The sequence below is a fragment of the Lates calcarifer genome, linkage group LG11, assembly GCF_001640805.2.
Source record: "Lates calcarifer isolate ASB-BC8 linkage group LG11, TLL_Latcal_v3, whole genome shotgun sequence".
Taxonomy (NCBI): domain Eukaryota; kingdom Metazoa; phylum Chordata; class Actinopteri; family Centropomidae; genus Lates; species Lates calcarifer.
Genome location: NC_066843.1, coordinates 8,758,561 through 8,779,122, shown reverse-complemented (window position 1 = coordinate 8,779,122; position 20,562 = coordinate 8,758,561). Strand labels below are relative to the sequence as shown.

General features: G+C 41.6%; 2 protein-coding genes and 1 pseudogene across 2 annotated transcripts; 2 read left to right on the top strand and 1 right to left on the bottom strand.

Moving 5' to 3' along the window:
- Nucleotides 1–191: 191 nt before the first annotated feature.
- On the top strand, nt 192–9,059 carry ndel1b (nudE neurodevelopment protein 1-like 1b). Its single transcript, XM_018704636.2, has 9 exons — nt 192–356; nt 3,088–3,184; nt 4,734–4,887; nt 5,756–5,904; nt 6,184–6,320; nt 6,432–6,599; nt 6,684–6,775; nt 6,988–7,133; nt 7,296–9,059. Exons 2-9 carry the CDS (start codon nt 3,099–3,101, stop codon nt 7,384–7,386), a joined length of 1,023 nt encoding a protein of 340 aa, XP_018560152.1. The 5' UTR covers nt 192–356; nt 3,088–3,098; the 3' UTR covers nt 7,387–9,059.
- On the bottom strand, nt 8,954–16,242 carry LOC108902682 (medium-chain acyl-CoA ligase ACSF2, mitochondrial-like; annotated as a pseudogene).
- A 141-nt stretch (nt 16,243–16,383) lies between these two features.
- On the top strand, nt 16,384–19,333 carry atp5pd (ATP synthase peripheral stalk subunit d). Its single transcript, XM_018704639.2, has 6 exons — nt 16,384–16,523; nt 16,953–17,092; nt 17,550–17,646; nt 17,845–17,916; nt 18,164–18,226; nt 19,103–19,333. Exons 2-6 carry the CDS (start codon nt 16,971–16,973, stop codon nt 19,232–19,234), a joined length of 486 nt encoding a protein of 161 aa, XP_018560155.1. The 5' UTR covers nt 16,384–16,523; nt 16,953–16,970; the 3' UTR covers nt 19,235–19,333.
- The last annotated feature ends 1,229 nt before the right edge of the window (nt 19,334–20,562 follow it).

Sequence of the window (20,562 nt, the reverse complement as noted above, 5' to 3'; positions counted from 1 at the left end):
AAAGACCTCCCTCTGTTTCTATTGTTAATGTCGCAATATGTTTATCATAGCATTTAGAATCAGTAATCTAGATTTTCTCTAAATGGTTTCTAGTAGATCTACTTCTATAGTAGCCCTACCCATTTTCTGACGTAACCGAGAATTACGTCAGCGCGCACGTCCATGTCAGGATTTACGTCGGTTCCGGGAGACGCGTTGGCAATTTCCTAAACACAGCTCAGTCACTCCAGCATCATCCGAGGCCAGGGACAGGGGGAAGGTGTGTGTGTGTATTCGTGAGTGTGTTGGATGTAACACCGGCTGAAAGGCGACCCGCTGAAACAGAAGACAGTTGAACACCGATTTGACATGAGCAGGTACGTCGTTTAACTGTTCAGTTATTTAGTTCAGTGTTTAATGTTCGACTTGCTGGCGTACCGTTGTCGTGCTCAGCTGTGGCTCCTGTGGGTTTATCGAAACGTTCGGTTCAGCTTCGGTTTTTTGCTTCATTTTGTACCATTCGCTTTCGCTGTTCTAAATGTGGTTCTTTCTGTTGTCTTATAACACGTCTAATCGTACAGTTTGGTATTAAGCTGTGCCTCTTTAGAGTCTGTCAAACCATGTAATATCAAGTATCGACACATTGACAGCAGCTTTTGAATTAACGACTTCAAAGACAACCTGCTGCTGTTCAGCTAAATCTGTCTCGAAATACCTTTAATGTTAATTTTTCAGGGTTACTTCACTTTATTATGCTTTGTAAAATGCGTATATTGGCCGTAAATAATCTACCAGTTATTCCTGATGAATGTCAGTTGTCTTTTTTTTACAGTAAAGCCCCCGTACTGTTGGTTTATAATCTAATTTCTTTGATTGGTTACATTGAACTTCTAACATTTTCCTAGCTTAAACTGCATGTCCTCGTGCAGCTAATGCATAATACACAGGACCAAAATATGGACACTGGACTGGGGACTTACTAATACCGCACCCTGTAAAGCTGCAGGTCTGATTATTATTCACATTAGAGCTAATCAATAAGACAATTTGAGAAAGTATTTGTGTCATCCTCCTCATCCCTCCCTCTTAGGCCCCAAACATAGAGAAGTGACTGCATCAGTCTCAGTGTTTAAATTCTTAGTAAGCACTGAATCATCTACAGCAAAAAGAGGATGTAGAGACAAGAATGTGGGAAAGGAAACTGTCTTTTCACTGCTACCTTCCCCTTGTCTGTAATTTACAGATGGCTCTACAGTAACTGAATTGTCACCATGACCATGCTTGCTGGCTATGGGCCCTGTCTGTCCTGGTATTATTACAAATGAGACAAAATAGATCCAGGGGTCAAGCTAGGATGCTGAAATGAGAGAGATCAGGAACTGTCATGTTCTCTAGCGAAGACTCAGCACTTGACCCGTTACGTGATATAGCTTAAGCTTTTCATCGTTTTAAGTGAAGTGTTATGTTACCAGTGCAGCGGCAGTATGTCCTCATCTGTCCAGAATATGCAACGTAGCCTTTGTAGGGGTATACCTCTTACTGGCCCATTTGATTTACGTATCCTGTCACTGGTTAGTGGGCTAATAAAAAGCCATGAGGGGATGTTTATCCTGTCCAGGGCTTTGATCTGAATCACCAACAGTTTCCTGTCGCTCATGCCTTTTGGAGACCCACAGGGATCAATACAAAGCACCAGATCACATTCAACATCATGACAACTACAGATTTGTTATGTGTGCTAGATTACCTGGAATTTCTGGTCTCTGCTTATAATCAGAGGAAATATCTTGGGTAGTTCCCTCGAGAGATTTGACAGCTCTCCCTGGTCATGGTCTGATACTACAAATATGTTACATCAGTAGCAGCTTTGGAACATTTCCCTTGCTCCACCCTTAAGGTATTTTGGTCTCCAGTTTCCTTCGTGATTTCCAGACTAGTGTACTGACACGTGAGGGGCCTGTAGCAAGTAAATTGTTGATGACGCCACCTCAGAGGAATGTGCAAAGGGAAGAACAGGCGGCCCCTCGTCTGAGTCTCCATCCCTCTGAGTCCAGACCATCTTCGTCTTGGGAAGCAAAATAACATATCCTCAGCCACGCCTAAGCCCAACCCAGGCTAGTCTGGCCAAAATATAATAATAATGGCTAGAGTAACATATGCTGCTGGATTTTCTTATTTATATAAGCACTTTTTGCACAAGCAGTTTTAACAATAATCACACCAAATTCCCCAAGCCTTACAAATAACCCATCTGCGGGAAATCCTCATGAGCTCAGGTCGGATTATAAATATTCCTGGAGCTACAGCAATGGTAGCACTGTAGGCAGCAGCTATACACACAACACACACACAGTGGCGCTTTCCAGATGTGTTTAGTAATTTCCTGAGGCAGAGTTTGGTAGCTCACCAGAAAAGAGGAACAACAGTCTAGTAAAGTGTCAACAGGAAGGAAGATGAAAAACTTTTTACACTTTAAAATTTCAGAATGTGGCTACAGCAGACAGCTTTGAACTATTTGGCATTAGCCACACTTAAATTAACATGGACTGGTGCTAATGAATTAGTTATGTCAACGTCACATGAGTTGAGCTGTTGCGAGGTTAGTGTAAGGCCTTCTTTTACTGGGGCCGGTCATCGAGGCCATTCACAGTTACAGAAAGGCTTGTTGCTGTGTTGGCCGCTCAGTCAGTTTATTTCAGTAAGTAAATTTTCATCAGAGGCTGTGGCTACTGGCTAGAGTCACTGACTCATGAGTAACTAAGGATGACATGACCTCAGTTACAGGGTGCCATGGCCGGGCTGCTCTGCCTTTGTTTGCCACTTTAGAGTCAAGAGAGGTGTGTTCTGTTATCTTCCCCAGTGAGGAATGAGGGCAGTTTTAATCTTGATTTGTCTGGTAGTTCAGCTCTGAGATAAGAAGGGAATGCACTGTACCAGACAGTACATGCCACAGGATGCAAATAGTAAAAGTGTTGAGTCACCTGCTAGTTTTACTTTTAAATGCTTGGCCTTCTTTTAACCTCACGAGCACCAGCCTGATCATTTTCATACACTCTTTGCTGACACAAATGGCTATGACCCTAAGAAATGCATCTGTTTAATCCTCAGGGTGCCCTGACATGGACACAGAGATGATTCCCAAATTTACAACAAAGGATGAAGAAGTGGATTACTGGAAGTCACAAGCCCTCAAATATAAGAAAAGGTAGGTGATATGACAAGATGCTGACCATGTATTGCTGTCTGTAGTTATGAAAGATGTGATTACACTATAATTTTCTCATTGTCTTGATCCAAATGTTTTCAGATTTTCTTTGTGGATGTGTCTCTGTTCACTGTGTGTAACTATACAAGGCAAATGACCAGACAAGCCTTTTTGAAATCAGTACCCACAAACAGCTGTGGCTTACTCAGGAGGAAATTACTACATATTTTCTTAAACAGAGACCACAGCCTGTGTTGGACTAGGCAGCAGTGGTGCTGAGTTCTTGTATAAATCTTTGTTGAACTGGGTCTGTCTGTATTTTCTATTTGGAGTTGGGGCCTGTCGTTCTCTCTGAGGTTTAAATCCTGGTGGTTTCATGAGAAATTCCAGCTGTGGGTACACACTGTAGGGGAAAAAAACATCAACCCATGGAAAAAATAACTCCAAGGATATAGTTAGCCATGGCTTGTCTCACACATGTTTTGGTGTGTAGGTTTTCTCAGGATCTCTTTTACACTTAACTATTCACAGTGCTAACATGCAGTGTTTATTAGTTACCCATTGAGAACTTTTTTCCCCATTTTGTTGTCACCAGGCTTCTTTTTCACGCATTCAGTTATTTAATGCTGCTCTGTGTCACACATATGGCGTTCTGTTGGTCATTCTAAACCGTGAAAAGCTTGAGGGAGTACAAGTCTGTGCAGTTAAATGGGGAAGTTATAGGACCCAGCATGCTGATGAAGCATCCTCTGTGGCGCTGGTATGTGTGGAACGAGCCCGGCACAACAACTGATTCATGGATTCCACTGCTGTGTAGAGCCACTGAGAGGCCATTATGCCCAGCACAAGTCAGCTGATCTCGGAGCAGCGTAAACCACAGTGTCACCCACAACAGGCCAATCCAGAGATTATACCACCAAACTCTTAATTCATTATTTTACCAACTTTACATATTTACTTAAACAGACATACACACATGAGACACTAGGTAATAAATTATCCTGTGTGTTTTTCCCAAAGGTTTCCAATGAAGGGTCAGTGCTGACCAGCGAGTACACACATCCTGTTTCTTAGCCCATATCCTCATCCTGCTTCTTTGCCCTCTCATTTTCTCTTTTTAACCCCTTTAACCTTTAACCCCTTCTACAGCTGAGGACACATGACAGCAGGCCTGTTTTTTCCGAGCTGCTTCCAAACCACCTACTGTCACAGTTCAGCTGTCCCTTTAGAGCTATATATTTAGAATGCTTAACTCGACAATGCTTAGCTGTACACTATTTCCTGTTTGGCAGAGGCAGGACTCAAGGTTAAAAATCTACAAATATCAGCCCCAGCTTTTCATGCAGGTTTATTTCTGGCCAGTGGAGATAAAGCTACTAGAACATGCCTGGCTCATCTTACAGGACAAAAGCCGGTCAGTTTTCTAGAGCTCATGCCCAGGGTCATTCAGCCAGTCAGCTCTACACAATTGAATGCTGGACGATGAACACGGTAGCTGGTAATTGACAATGATTGTTTACCCCCCATTGTGTGTGTGTGTATCGTCCAGTTGCCATGATGCACAGGAAGAGCTGCAAGAGTTCCAGGAGGGGAGCCGTGAACTGGAGGCCGAGCTGGAGGCACAGCTCGGACAGGCCGAACACCGCCTCAGAGACCTCCAGGCTGAAAATGAGAGACTGAAGAATGAGGTGGCCAACCTCAAGGTAACTTTGCCTGGTGACTTGCTGTGAAGTTTATTTTTGGAATTTGGCTTGCCTTTACGGTCTGTGGGTTAGTACACTAATAAAGTAATTTGTGGTTACTCAAGAGGTTATCTCATCTGTTGAATCTTGAGGACAAGGTCCAATGTCTGATTTGTGTTGTAGGTGTTAATAAGGCATGCTCCCACATAATCCTCCAGCACTCCTTAATTGGATGTCAGGATAAGGAAGAAGAAAATAGAAAACAGCAAGGACAAGTTTGGCTCCTAATCACAGCAGGCATTACCACTATTCAGAAATTTCAGTGTGCTCCTTTGGCGATGTACACTGTCGAGCAAATTGCCATATAAACATTGTGGGTATTACCGTAGCTACAGTGCACTCTGCAGAAAAGTGTTGTGATTTTTCACATGGCCCAGCATGTGAGCATGCTTACTGCAGCTAATGCTAAAAACGAACTGTGTAAATGGACCAAAGAGACCATGAATCAGGCTTTCCTGTCATTGTGCCTTGGGGGGCCACAATACAGGCATGCAGCCGTTCCACTGACTGTACTGTGAAGTACCCCAGAGCAAATGAGCCTCAGGGCCTGCTCAGGGAACAAAGAGGCCCTTTGAAATTGAAGTAATGTGGAGGAACATCTTTACTAGCTGCCTTATGATCTTATGATTCACCAAGTTTTCCCTAGTGTTTTAAAGACAATTGGTTTGTGCATAAAATAGCAGAATGGTACTTTCACACTACATGCCTCAGCAAAAAGAAACTGAAACGGATGTTTCCTAGAACAACAGGTCTCTTTGGTGTCCTTGTTTCTCTACATACACTCATTCCCAAGCTTTTTTCTCTTCTCTACTCTATCCATCTTTATCAGGAGAAGCTGGAGCAGCAGTACTCCCAGAGTTATAAACAGATTTCTATGCTGGAGGATGATCTGGGCCAGACACGCAGCATCAAGGAGCAGCTCCACAAATACGTGCGTGAGCTTGAGCAGGCTAATGATGACCTGGAAAGAGCCAAAAGGTCAGAGACACAGTACATTGTGGTCAGTGTAAACATTATAGTAGCACACTGCAACATTAAGTGCAACATACTTCATTCTGCCATTATGAAATGAGACTAAAGCTTAGGGTAGTTCAATTAGTTTGATTTAGAACACATTTTCATGATTTAATGCAGCTGAAAGATGTGTTAACAACTCACAGACCACCAAACAGTGGTTCTTAAATGGATGTAATTATTCTAGCAGTACTAGGAACAGAAAATATATTAACAGCTGTTCTCCTCATTTTCTATGTGTAGAGCTACAATAGTGTCTCTCGAGGACTTTGAGGGTCGTTTAAACCAGGCCATTGAGAGAAACGCCTTCCTGGAGAGTGAGCTGGATGAGAAGGAGTCTCTTCTAGTTTCCGTGCAGCGGCTGAAAGACGAAGCACGAGGTAAAAGACAAAGCACAGACGAAGCCATTCTCCCCTTTTTGCAGAGCAATACGTCATCCATGTAAGGGCTAGCAGAGGAATATTTCATTCGTTTGACTGTATCTCCTGCAGACCTTAGACAGGAGCTGGCAGTACGGGAGCGGACTACAGATAGGATGTCAGCGCCCAGCTCACCCACCTTAGACATCGACAAAATAGATTCTGCAGTGCAGGCCTCTTTATCCCTCCCAGCCACGCCTGTAGGAAAGGGCATAGAGCACTCGTTCATCAGCCCGAAAGGTAAGGATTCATCTCACTCTTACATTTGCACTGGAGGTGAAAAACGAACTGCTATGTGTACTAACATCATTTTGTATGATCTAGCTTTGACCAACGGATGCGGCAACTCATCCCTCACTCCTTCTGCCAGAATCTCAGCTCTCAACATTGTTGGTGATCTCCTGAGGAAAGTCGGGGTAGGTATCATTCCTTTTAAATGAAAAATGTACTGTTTTTCTTATCTTTTTGGATACAGCGGATATAGTCATTTTTTTAAAAGTATTTTAGGGCTGACAAAGTAAACTCAGAAAGTGCTTTATTATTCTGAATAGGCTGCAGAAAACAGAACAAACAGAAATATGTTTATGATGAGGCTAAGTCCAGATTGTGTTTCCTATTTTGTCACTAGGCTTTGGAGTCCAAACTCGCTGCCTGTAGGAACTTTGCCAAAGACCAAGCTGCAAGAAAAAATTACTCCACTGACAACGGCACACTCATCAACAGCAACGCCACCAAATTCTCTCACGCTCTACATACCTCTTACTTCGACAAAACGTGAGTACCTGGTTACACAATTTAACAAACACAGACTTGCCTAAAAGATCACAACACAATTCAAATGTGCAGAAAATCATTTGTGTATTATAACTGGTGTTTTGCATATTTGTTAGTGTGTCCATGTTTTGCTAATGTTCTAAATGTCCTCGACAACTGTAGGACTGTTAATGGATTGGACCCTAGCTCCTTGACCTCCATGGCAACAGCCAGAGCTGTGTCCCCACCGGGCATGCTGCCTCTGAGTGTGTGAGGCGTCCCTAATGCCACACAGACCTCTGCCCCTATCCACCCAACACAATGTGGGAACAGAGAGGACACTTGAAAGACCATTACATTGTGTGCTACGTGTGTGTGTGTTTGCGTGTGTGCGTGTGCGTGTGCGTGTGCGTGTGTGTGTGTGTGTGTGTGTGTGTATATGTGAGACAGAGCGAGAGAGAGATGGTTTGAAAGGAAGACTGATGTGTGTGTTTGCCTGTTTGGGGCTGTGCATTTTTGAACTTGAGGCGTGGAAGAGAGGCTTGACTACATGATTAACCTGCCTCCAGTTTGCAGCTCTAAATGCATCTGTGAGTAGGTGCACAGTTACTTGTGCTTATGTTCCTACCACATACTTGCATGTGCCTAAAGCTGTACTGTACTGTGCTTGTATGAATGTCACTGCAATGTGTTGCTCTCTAGATGTCAACTCTGAAGTGGTTATATTCTCAGTTCCACTGTTCATTTGAGAACTACTATCCCTGACAAAAGGTTCTGAAGAGACTACAGCTTCATCTTCTTTTTTGTCCCTGTATTTTCACTTAAATTGCACAGTTAAACTAATTTAGAATGTATTATATTTAAAAGGGATATATTCATATTAATTAATTTATCTCACAGTATGCTTTAAAATGCAATATTTCCTATTTGCAATTTTCTTGCATGTGTGCGTATGTGATGTGGGGTTGGGGAGGTGTATTCAGACCTCATATTCATGACTGAAGTGAATGTTGATCGTTCAAAGCCATGTAGCCATAGTGCAGTCTTCTTCTTCTTCTTGTTATTGTCCACTTGCTGTAATTAAGTTGGAAGTAGCCTCTGTGTTTAAAGGTTGGAAATATCAGCTGGTTCTGTCCTTTGGGTTAAACCTGCACTTAAACAAACTGCTCCTCACAGGTTTCGCTGCAGTCAAGTGTTTTCTCCTGTGGACATCCATTGACATTTTGAGGGAATGTTTTGCCTTTTTAAAAAATGTTTAATGCATAGATTATTTTCGAGTATTGTGACAGGCTCGTTTACCTCATTTGGATGTAATGGCAGTTACCAACAGTGGATTTGTAATATGTGTAGGTGAATTTAGGTTTATAAAAGTCCGAGCTCAAAAGTGTACTCAAAGCAAAACAGAGCTGACTCAAGGATCATTTTTTAGACGGTCTGTTAACTTTGCCTGGTGTATGTGAATTCATGGTAAAGTGTGGTCTTTGCATCACGCAGCACATTTGCTGACTATCTGGTAATTTGATTTGACTCTTTGATTTTTAGCAGGTTGGATATTGGCGATGCATTCATTTTACATCCCAGATCTTTGTCTAAATCCATTTTGCCCACATATTTCTCCCTGTCGTGTCACCATCTTGACAGCTTGGAGCGTATTTGACGCCTTTAGTATTCATGATTATTTAATAATATGAGATGTCACTTTGGGCACTCTATGAGCCTGTTACTAAAGTGTGTTCTACCCTCAGTGTATATAGCTTGTAAGGATGGTAATTTTGCTTACCACATTTGTACATACTGACATTTGGCATTAAGGTCCTATTTATTTCAGATTCTGTATGGCATGTGTTCAGATTATGAGTTTTAATATACAGTGGTTAAAGCCATTGTATTACAATATTAAATTGTTTTGTCAAAATTGTTTAACTAAATAAAGATTGAGACGATAAATACGCTGTACTCGTGTCACACACTTTAAGTGAAGATGATGTGTTTTACAAGAAATTCTTAGCACAAAGTCCACTTACTGGACAATTTTTCAGAACTTTCAGGCCCATTTTGTGACTGTCATTAATGCTCTATTATTGTTGAACAGTTATTACTAAGGTGAATAATGAACTATCAAGGTTAAGGTGATATATATATATCTTCAAGAAGTCAGTCAGTTATGTGGCACTGGTCCAGTCCAAATGCATCACTCTCCCCTGCCAGACTTCTTTCTTTTCCAGCACTCAATGTCCATCAGTCCACAAGTTAAAGGCCCAGTTTCTTCTCCATATCCTGCTTTAATATGTTTTTCTTGATCTAGAAAAACACAGATAAGCAGCCATCTCAGTTCAATTTTGATTAATCATAAATCCTCCTGCTCATAGTGATGGGTTAGACATGTAGGTATAGGAGCAGAAGTTACCTTTCCAGAAACAGTCAGGGGGTACCTGTCTACAAAGACCACATAGTGTGGGACTTTGAAGTGAGAAATCTGGGGGAAAAAAATAGATATATTTCAGTCCACATAGAGTACATCTGTGCTCCGACGTTGGCAGTTTTATTTATCACCCACTCTCACCTGGCCTTTGCAGAACTCTCTAATCTCCTCTGTACTGGAGGTCTGGCCTTCCTTCAGCCTGATGCAGGCACACACCTGTTCTCCCAGCCTCTCATCTTTCACTCCAACCACCTGGGAAACAGAAACGGAACACCTAGATTTCAGACCTACCACCACAGCTGATTAATGTGAAATATATTCTCTTAGTGTTCTTTACAACAACAAAAAATGAGGTTTGAAAATTGTTCCCACATTAAAAAGACAAGACCATAGCTTGATGGTGGAACTTTGCCATCAACTATTTAGAGGTACTTTGCTGCCACCTTGTGGTTTTGAGTCTTACCTGCACTTCCTGTACTTTAGGATGTGTATAGAGAAATTGCTCTATCTCAGCAGGGTAGATGTTCTCCCCTCCACGGATGATCATGTCTTTAATACGTCCTTCGATGCTGCAGTATCCCAGACTGTTCAGGCTGGCTGTGTCACTGTGTAGAGGAAAATTGTAGAGAAAAATCATATAGAGAGTATTCCCCACATGGAGCATAGACCTCTGTGCCACTGGCATCACATATAAAATGTTCTTCTGTTCAGTTATATAGAGTCAAGAATTGTCTCACCCAGTCTTGTACCAGCGATCTTGGGAGATAACCTCTCTGGTTTTCTCAGGATCATCCCAGTAGCCATGCATGACACAGTTACCTCTGATCATCAGCTCTCCTGATGACCCCAGAGGAACAATCTCCCCAGTAGTGGGATCTACCACTTTAGCCTGTAGTTAAAGTCATACTGTAAGCTGTCATGGAGATGTGTAGGATAAAGGTTGTGCAAAAGAGGGTGCATACCTCAGTGTGGCTCATGATACATCCAACAGTATTTATCTTAAGCTCCTCGTTGTCTTGTGGGAATCCTATAAATGTAATGGGGCTATTCTCAGTGGTTCCATAACATATCTATTAAAACATTATGGATACATGTTCTTTTAAGCTGGAGAAGCAACTCTTATTATTATAATTCAGTATAGTTATATAGTAATATAGTTTGTTTGTTTGCAGTATATGAGAGGTACAGGGCAGGTAAAGGCTCACCGTTATCTCTTTCATGTTCATGTCTGTTTTCAGTTTTCTCACAATCTCAGGTGGGCACGGAGAACCTCCCATTAACCCTTAAAGCACACCAAAAGGATGCCTCAAATAATGGCTAAACGTCACACTAAATTCAGTACAAGTACAGTACAGTACACTAACAAAGTTAGTTTAAATTTCTTACCAGCTTCAACTGATGACAAATCATACTTGTGTAAATCTGGTTGGCCAAGCAAGTCAGTGAACATCGTGGGAGTGCCATAAATGAAATTGCACCTTGAGTAATAATAGTGGCAGTCAATGAGAGTGCATAATACTATTCATATGAAAGTCATTTGGGTGATGAGCAGCATACTGTACCTTTCACTCTGAATGGCCTCTAAATTAGCACGGCTGTCATAGCCAGTGGAAGGGAAGACAAGTGTGATACCATGCACTGCCATATTCATCCCTCCAATCACAGAGCCAAAGCAGTGGTACAGGGGTACAGGCACACAAACTTTCACCTGAGGCTGATAGAAATATGGAAAATGAAATTACTAACATGTCACTGTTTGCATTTTCTTCAATTCAAGAGACAAACATGGCCTTACTCTTGATCCATAACCCATTCGGAGACCCAGGAAGTAGGCATTATTTACAATATTGTGATGGGAAAGAGTGGCTCCCTTTGGACTCCCAGTAGTACCCTAACACAAAAAACATGATTCAGTCTGAGTCATCATCAAGATCTACACTCACTGAGCACTTTATTAGGACTTAGGACACTTATAACCCTGCTTATTCATGGAACTATCCAGTTGCTCCAATGTGGGAGCAGTGCGGTGCATAAAATCAAGCAGATACAGGTCAGGAGCTCTGGTTAATGTTCACAAACAGATGGAGAAAAATGGGATCTCTGATCTCTCTGATTTTGACCATGGTATGATTGTTGGTGCCAGCGGGGCTGTGTTGAAAAACCTACTCCCTGTTGAGTCTCTGCAGAGGCTCTTTGGTTAATCCAGCTAATAAAATTCTATTTTCTACAGGCTAGTTTAAGTATTTCTGAAACTGCTGATTTACTGGGATTCTCATACACAAAATTCCAGTTCCTAGAGTTTACTCAGACTGGTGTGCAAAACAAAAAACATCCAGTGAGCTGCAGTTCTGCAGATGGAAACGCCTTGTTGACGAGAGAGGTCAGAAGAAAATGGCAGGAATGTTTTCTTGGCACACTGGCCCCCTTAAAACCAATCAGTCGTGGTTTTAATGCAACAGCCTATCTGAGCATTGTTTCTGTGCAGCAAGTCACCAAGCAAAAGTCACCTCAAACTGGTTTCATGAATATGACAGTGAGCTCACTGGGCTTCAGTGGATTCCTTAGTGACCAGATCTGAAACACCTTTGAGATGTGGTAGAATGGGAGAATCGCAGCATGAATGTGCACCTGATGAATCTGCTATCATGTCAAGATGAACCAGAATCTCAAAGAAATGTTTCCAACATCATGTGGAATCCACACCATGAGGAATTGAGGCTAAAAGGGAGGCCCTACCTAGTGTTAGTATGGTATTCGTGATAAAGTGCTCAGTGAGTGTATCCTAATGTCAGTCCAAGAAATAAAAAGCATATGAGCCAGCATAAAAGGTGCAATACTGAAGGTTACTGATGTGAACTGAATGTTGATGGGCTCATCGCAGGACAGCTTGCTCTGCAGATCCATCAGCTCTTTGTGGTGCCGACTCTCTCCTGCTTGCATCACATCTTCTACATGGAGCATACCAGGCTATATGCTGTCCATTACAATCACCATTCGCAAGTCTGGCACCCTGGCAGACCCAAGACAGGAAATTTAATCTTTTACCCATAATGATAATAGTGGAAGAGGAGATAATCATGAGAAATCTTTCAGAAATCTGTAATACCTGGAGCTTTTGATCATGCCAGCTGGCGCTGTGTCGATCTCTGGGCAGATCTCCCTGAGCATCTCACAGAACCTCTGGGTTTTAAAGTGTGTAGGGCAGACCACTGCTTTACATTGAACCTAGACACAACATATTTTATAATTCTGTTGAACTTACTGTATATTCATACGTGATTGTGAGTAAGGATTTTGATTGCATGGAAGTAGTAAACTGCCAGTTCTTTGCATTTTACTTTGGTTAAGTAATATAGTACCTATGTGGTTCTATAAGTGGACTAATGCACTGTGACATAACTCTAGCCATAGGTTATACCTTCTTTAAAGTAAACTCCACTTCTTTCACCTGATAGGCTGGGTTCAATGACACCTGCAAGGACAACAACAGTCTATTTTTACAGCCCCTCAGCATATTACACCATACGTACAGATTGTGTATAGAGGTTAATACATACTGAGAAATTATAATGACCTGGTAAACATATAATGGTTCAGCTAGAGAACAGTTCCCCTGGGCGGGTTCAATGTTCTGCTCACTGACGCTTGACAGCTTAATTTGTCCAGTCACTGAGCTGAAAGACTGTCTAACCACAAGCAACACTGCTGTAAATCATGTAATTTTAAATATATACACAGCTCCTGAACTGACCAGTATAATTCCAGCCTTAGCTGAGGCAAACTGGAAAAGGATCCATTCATATTTGTTAGGTCCCCAAACTCCCAGTCGGTCACCTCGCTTCAGGCCCAGAGCAAGGAGACCTGCAGCCGCCTTGTCAACCTGCAATAATGAATGTCACAGAAATATTAGACAATTCTTTCTTTTATATGCCAGCACTAACACTGCAGAAATTTATTTGGTGCACACGATTTAACTCACCGTTAACTTACTAACCTGTTATCTACACAACCCTAATGATTATTTCTTATTTCTTTCAAAGACTGGAGCAAGAGAACCAAATTCATATCATGAATCTAAATTTGATAGGTGCTGCTTGATTTAGAGACATTGATAAACCAGACTAATAGATACAGGTTGATGCATGCATGGAGGCTCCTGAAAGGTGAAACTGAAGGATGAAAGTCTGAGACGCACATCTTGCTGAAACTGCGCAAATGTTTTGCGGACACCATCTTGCAGGAAGACCACAGCTTCACGGTCGGGCCAGCGCTGCACTGTGGTGTCCAGGCTCTGGCCCACAGTCAGGGGGAGCAGAGAAATGGAGGACGTGCCATGGACATAGCTGCTGGTCAAAGAGGGTTTGTGAGGAGGACTGTCCACGTGGAGTGACCTGGCATTGAGAAAAAAAAATTCAGGAAAAAGCACAGTGGCCAAATACAGTGCATGGACTGTGATTACCTATTATATTAACTGCAGATTTTGAAGAGAATGGCCACTGATTATTTGCCATTCCTCTACATTACAGAATGCATGAGGCTGTTTAAACAGTGAGCCTTGGATAAACCCAATAAATAAGATATAAAAACATACACCATGCCAAGACAATCAGACTCAGGCTCAGTCTCAATGGCCAAGAAAAAAACAAAGCACAAGCTAACTAATTCAAGCACAAACATAATTTTAAGGACTTGTAGACATTAACTCAACTAACTCAGCTAGAGAGGGACTTCTCGCCTAAAATGCATAATCATTGTTAGAGAACAAACTATCAGTGTGGTGCATCAGCAAATATTAACATCCCAAAAGACACCAAATGAGAAAAGCAAGCTGACACACTGAGGGTTAAGAGGTTAAAGTCTGAAATAACTGGTTGTTTAATTTAACAACTTCAAGCCAAAAAGGGAAGGAAACAGTGAGACAAAGACTGTAGCTGACTTAAAGCCAAATTAATGTTTAAATGTCTTAGAAAGATTTTTGTTGCTTGATTTAAAAGCTATGTTTCTATATTTTTTGTGAACCATTTCAGACTTGGAGTGCAAACCTCAGTAATATATTTGTGACACAGTGTTGCTGTGTTTGCTGAGCACAAACTTACCGACACCACTGGAGCAAACCCGTGCTGCATGATTTCCAGGTCTTGCTGTGCTTGAGTCCATCCACAGCCCTGAAACTGTGAACACAGGACCTCACCAGTGAGGAAGAAATGAGTGCTGACATTGGTCTGAAGTAATATCCAGTCAGTCTGTTTCAGCTGGATCTATATACCTGAGTAGCGGACACAGGATCTTAATGATAAATGAGCCGGTTCTTACCTGATTGTCTTACTCTGGTTGGATTTTATCACTGTATGTGTAATCTTTAACTTCCCCTCATCCTCACTGGCTGAGAGATATGAGTATCTTCACCATTTGGCCATTTCAAGCACATTTCAGCATATTACAAGAAAATACTCAAATAAAACTATTTACCATTTCTGACTCTACAAACAGTGAACTAAAACGTAGTTTAATTCATCACATATTAATAGGTTGGGAATGAAAGGTCAAAGACTACAAATGTTTGAATTCTACAGACATGTAAAAAAAAAAAGTTAAATATAAAATATGCAGTTTGAATATTTGTTATTCGTTATTTATATACTGAACAAAATGTTTGCAAGACTGATTGCAACTTCACATGATGGGGGCTGCAGTGCCATCTACAGGCCACATATAGAGGAATGAGATACTTCATAGGCCTTTTTGAAAGCAGAAGTGTCTCAGTGATACATTACCATGTGACAGTGAGCCGGCACACAAATTCAATTCAGCCTGTGCCTTTCTTGTGGCATGTTAAAATGTCTGCAGTGTGAAAGGCCTTTCTCTGTATATTTTTTCCTTTAAGGTCTGGAGAAAGGCTTGAACCCATACAAATGAGAACAAACACAGTCAAGTTCAGATAACGGTACTTTACTTCAGACAAATAAATAAATAAATGACAGGCAAGGGGTCAAACCAGGTAATCAGTACATAAGGCAAACAATTCAGATAAGGGAGGGGAAACCCAAAAACCAGGAGGCAGTCCAAAGGTTGGAAGTCCTTTATGTCATTTTGATCCAGAATCTTCACATCTGACAGCTTAAGTCTTCCTCATCCTACAGCTAGGACATAAGGAAGGCTAATATTTTCACCAATGCACATGCAATACCTCAATCTAATGAATTTTTACATTCACAACTGAGGATGAACCCTTGCTGTCTTTGCCACCACTTCCCCTTGTGTCCAAAACTAATGTTCTTTCAACAAACTGAATTCACAGAATAATAACAACTGTATAACAATGGTTTGCAAGCAAAATTTCCTCAAAGTGTTGGCAAAGTCCTGACCGCAGCAGCTAGGCGAGATAGGCAGATGGAAGACAAATAACCTCTCTTGCACAAGAACAATAGGTTCCTGACTAAGGTTTGAATTCACTGTGACCATTTCCTGATCCTTTGTCTTTTTCCCACAACCTTTGTAAAAACAATAAACAGTTTACCTGAAAAAAACATCATCTGTGTACATATTTGCATGTGGTGCATTTGTAAGGTCCTTAGAAAGAAAACGTAAAGGTGATGATGCCTCAGCCTCTCATCATGCAAATCTTACCTCTTTTTTTGAGCAGCCGGGAGAGTTTAGCTATAGACTGACTGGAAAATTAACTGGATCTGACTTTCCAAATAAAAGTGTTATAGGGTTGCATTTAATTCAGAAAAAGCACTTTGTTGGTCATGACAGTGACCGCTAGGGGGCCATGAATAAAATGGATAACTTTGGTAGTTTACAAATTAAATCTTCCAAAGGTTTCTGTTTCTTCTAATCTAACATATTTTGTGTGTAATTATAATCACAACCATTAAAAACTGATACAGCAGTTGACAGGTTTATCTCACTAGGTGTTAAATGTACTCAATTCCGTTTCCGGTCGGCCGTCAGCACAGTTCGGACTAAGGTTTCCTGTCCCATTGACGGTGAGTTGTTGCTCAAATGTTCAACTTTAGCAGAAAAAAGATGCTTTAAACACATCGCATCAATTAGATCCGTTTAGAGAATATTACACAAGGACACTAATTTAAAACTGGTGTTTATTTCGTCTGTTCTTGATGTTGTTATAGCCTTGCTAACGTTAGCTGTGTTTGCTAACTGGCTTCAACTCCATTAGACTAAAATGCATGATGACAAATAACATTAAATATGAAGGGCACAGAGAGGACAGTTTTTAGACTGTGTTACTTAAAGTTAATGCAGTTTCTAGACGGTAATTTGTTTGTTGTTCATTGAAAGAGCGTCAAACTCGAAACAGGTCGGTAATGAGAATGAAAAGCAGGTATTCCGAATAGCGGAGCCACGAACATCATTCATGCTAAAATGTCGATGTCCAATATTTCTGTGCCCTACAGATAACACATCTTTAAAGCATGGCCGGGAGACGAGCTGCACTCAAGGCCATTGACTGGGTGGCTTTTGCAGAGAGGGTGCCACCCAACCAGAGGACCATGTTCAACAACCTGAAGACACGGAGCGATGCTATTTCTGCAAAGTTTGTATTTCCCTGTCAAATACTGTTTCCAGTATTTGTCACAACCTTATCATTGTAACCATAAAAGATCCTAGTGGTGCTTCACCAACACTTCAGCACCACAAATTCACTTCTGAATTTGTTTTGAGTGGATATTCTCATGCACACTGAGGCATTATTATGTGCTGTGCTGTGCTGCTGTGCTGTGTGTCCATCCATGGTGGTGCAGTGGGTGGCACTGTGACACTGGGTTCAAACCCACTAGCTGGTTATTGTATTTCTCCCCTCATCTGCTTGTATGCAGACACTTCATCCCATAGTCCTCACATGTATGAGTGCTGGGACAGGCTACAGGCCTCTACACATTATAAGCGGATATGCAAAATGAACAGACAGACACTAACATTTTTAAAATTAACAGTGCTATTACAACCAGGAACTGTAAAGTAAGCTGAGTATATCTGATCTGTGTTCACAGGCTTGCCTCTCTGTCTGAGAAACCCCCTGCCATTGACTGGAACTACTACAAGTCAGCTGTGGCTAAAGCAGGCATGGTAGATGAGTTTGAACAGAAGGTAAGAAAAGATCATAAAGTAAACTAATCCCAGTAAGTTTGGCAGTTATACTATTGTGACTCTGAAAATTGAATCTTAGAAATAATTTCTTTTGTGTGTTGATAATTACTTTTAGGAACAGTAATACTTGTTTGACTATAATATCAGCATGTATTTTATTTTCATCACTTGTTCTATTGACCTTCTGCTTCCCCTCAGTTCAGCGCCCTGAAGGTTCCTGAGCCCATAGACACACAGACAGCACTTATCAACACTCAGGAGGCAGAGGCGGTGAGTGTTCCTGTGTTGGGTGGCTGGCACCAGTAATCACTGATAATGTACCAGAAGCTTATTTTGCTTTATATGCAAACTTGGAACAGAACTGAATTTTAACAACCATGTTTGAGATGTTTTTGCAGGAAATATGAGTCTTGCCTTTTAAAACCATATCATCCACAAGTGCATTTGTTTTAAATGGTCTTGATGTAGTGTACACAGACTGTATTAAAATTTTCCTCTTCATTTTTCTGTCTTTCAGAGCAAAACAGCTGCTGCCTACATTGAGGCATCCAAAGCTCGTATTGCCCAGTATGAAAAAGTGGTGGGTACTTTAAATGTAAACTTACATTATCAGCCTCTGTGTGTGTCATCAGTACAGCAGAATATTGCCTTAAACACAAATCTACAATTCGGATCACAGAGACCTACATAGTCCCTGAACGTATGCATGCTGGAATCAGTGGGGTGACATGTAACGCAACAGCATCAACATCTGGTGTGACGTATAATATATGTGTCGAAAATATGAATGCCCTGAGCATAGTGGTTTTGCTTCCTGCTCTGAGAGTATGGAGCTCCCAGACCTCGCTGTCTCCCTAATTCCTGTGGATTAGTTGTTTACGGTTTGTTCAGAGATTTTTAAATCCTCCGGTGACGGGTTGCACACATAACACCTCATCAAAACCTCACACTCCCCTGTCCAGCCATGCCAGCTTTCCTTTTTATACTGATGTCGGATGGGCTCTTCAACTGCTTCTGCTTCAAGCTTTACAGCTGAACATCAAGGACCCCCATTCTGTGTTCATACCTTTATAGAGACAGAACAGGGGACAACAGTACCACCTTGAACAGGCTATATTAAAGGACCACTGTGTGTCGATAGGTGTGTTTTACATGGGACCTGCGCACTGTTAGTAATTGTGTTTATTTTATTTAAAATGTGCACACAATGAGTCACTCCTTTACCATAATTGAGCTGTGATAGACCCCTGCAGCTAGACAAATCTAAATGTAGACCTGAGACTGTTGCGCTTCAAGATCCTTTCATCAACTGTAACACCTACTATACAGAGGCTGAAACTGTCCCACAAGTAAATCTCTTCTTTTTAACCAACCTTCTTAATTTGCCAGAGTCAAGTGGAAGAACTTAATGAAAATCCCTATTTTGTCCTGATTCCTCTGTTCTTCCTTTCCCCAGCTGGACAAGTTCAAGAACATGATTCCCTTTGACCAGATGACCATCGAAGACTTGAACGAGACTTTCCCAGAAACGAAGCTGGACAAAGTGAAACATCCTTACTGGCCACACAAACCTATTGCTGAACTGTAAATGTACCACACTGATAAATTCTCAAACATGTATCTTCCATTGAGGGAAACCTGTACAGTATGTGTATAAAAGCCCTGCTCATTTGGGTGTTTACAAAAATGGCTCAATGTTGTTTTTTCCCTACTGCAAGAGCTCTATGAGTGGAGGGGAAGAATAGAAATGAAACATGGTTTCTTCTTAATTATACTTAAGTAATTCCTCAAAGTAAATCCAGAAAATATGGCGCAACGCTCCTACTTTTTGTTATCAGTAAAGTGAGTTAAAGGTTGTCCGTGTTCACAGGCCCATTATAAACAACCTCACAGATCCCTCGCAGGCAAACAACTGTTATTTTATTACTGGATTTCTTCCCAGGCGTCATGAACTCAACTTGATCTGTTGGACTGTGTTTTCTTTCTAAATTTGGTATGAAATATCCTCCAACACTCACTGAAAATCTAACCCTTGTGGATACACTGATGAGTTTTTAAGTACACACTCGGCCAAATGGTTCTCAACAGAAAGCAGAGTACAGTTTCCTTCCCTCACGGGGTCACTGTTGTCTTTGGGACAGAGACGTGTAGTTGTCAGTGTTCTGCATCAGCAGGGCAAAAGCACTCTCCTCTTTGTATATTTGCTCATGTATGCAGGTAAGCACGGCACTTCACTTGAATTGATGCCTTGTTGTATTGGATAGATCCAGCGTTACATTAGACAGACTCTAGTCATCCATCAATGCACGGACAGCATGTCTGCAGTACAAATGATCGCAGCCCCCAGCCCTTTTATTATCCAGTGTCAGTCATGTTAAGGCTTTGTTATGACTAGAACATAAATCTACATTTCACCACGGCTGGAAATATGAGCTGTCTCTCTGGGACTGGAGCGAGACTTTTGAACATAAAGCCCGTTTTCTGTGCTCTCACTGCACTGTTATTATGGCTTTGGTTTGTGGATTAATACTGGACATAACTTGGTCCATCAGTGCAGGCATTATGACGATAAGTAGAAGAATGTTGCCCGACCTAAGCACTGTCGTTGTCTCAAGATTCACTGCATACAGCAGCTGCAATAAGAAACTTTCTTCCTGCGGGGGGCAGCATCTGTCTGAGAAAGAGCGATCAGATTTGTCCCTCACTGTGAGCCATAGGATGTATTATAAGAAGTTGATACGGTGTCTCTGCTCAGCCTTGCAGCCATTTTTTCCAGTGGCCACTCGTGTTGCTGCAACGAAAAAACCCCTGCGCCCCAAAACAGCATTTTCCCCATAGGCCACCGTTGTAAAAGTGACGCCTGGTAAAACTGTTGACAGGACACTTCCAGCCATAAACAAAGTCAATTATCACTCT

What these genes read in the sequence shown, in the direction of transcription:
- atp5pd (XM_018704639.2), top strand. Translation starts at nt 16,971, where the DNA reads ATGGCCGGGAGACGAGCTGCACTCAAGGCCATTGACTGGGTGGCTTTT. An exon ending in AGCGATGCTATTTCTGCAAA is followed by an intron (nt 17,093 to 17,549) that starts GTTTGTATTTCC and finishes CTGTGTTCACAG; the next exon opens with GCTTGCCTCTCTGTCTGAGA. An exon ending in TTGCCCAGTATGAAAAAGTG is followed by an intron (nt 18,227 to 19,102) that starts GTGGGTACTTTA and finishes TCCTTTCCCCAG; the next exon opens with CTGGACAAGTTCAAGAACAT.
- ndel1b (XM_018704636.2), top strand. Translation starts at nt 3,099, where the DNA reads ATGGACACAGAGATGATTCCCAAATTTACAACAAAGGATGAAGAAGTG. An exon ending in ATCTCCTGAGGAAAGTCGGG is followed by an intron (nt 6,776 to 6,987) that starts GTAGGTATCATT and finishes TTTTGTCACTAG; the next exon opens with GCTTTGGAGTCCAAACTCGC. An exon ending in ACCTCTTACTTCGACAAAAC is followed by an intron (nt 7,134 to 7,295) that starts GTGAGTACCTGG and finishes CGACAACTGTAG; the next exon opens with GACTGTTAATGGATTGGACC.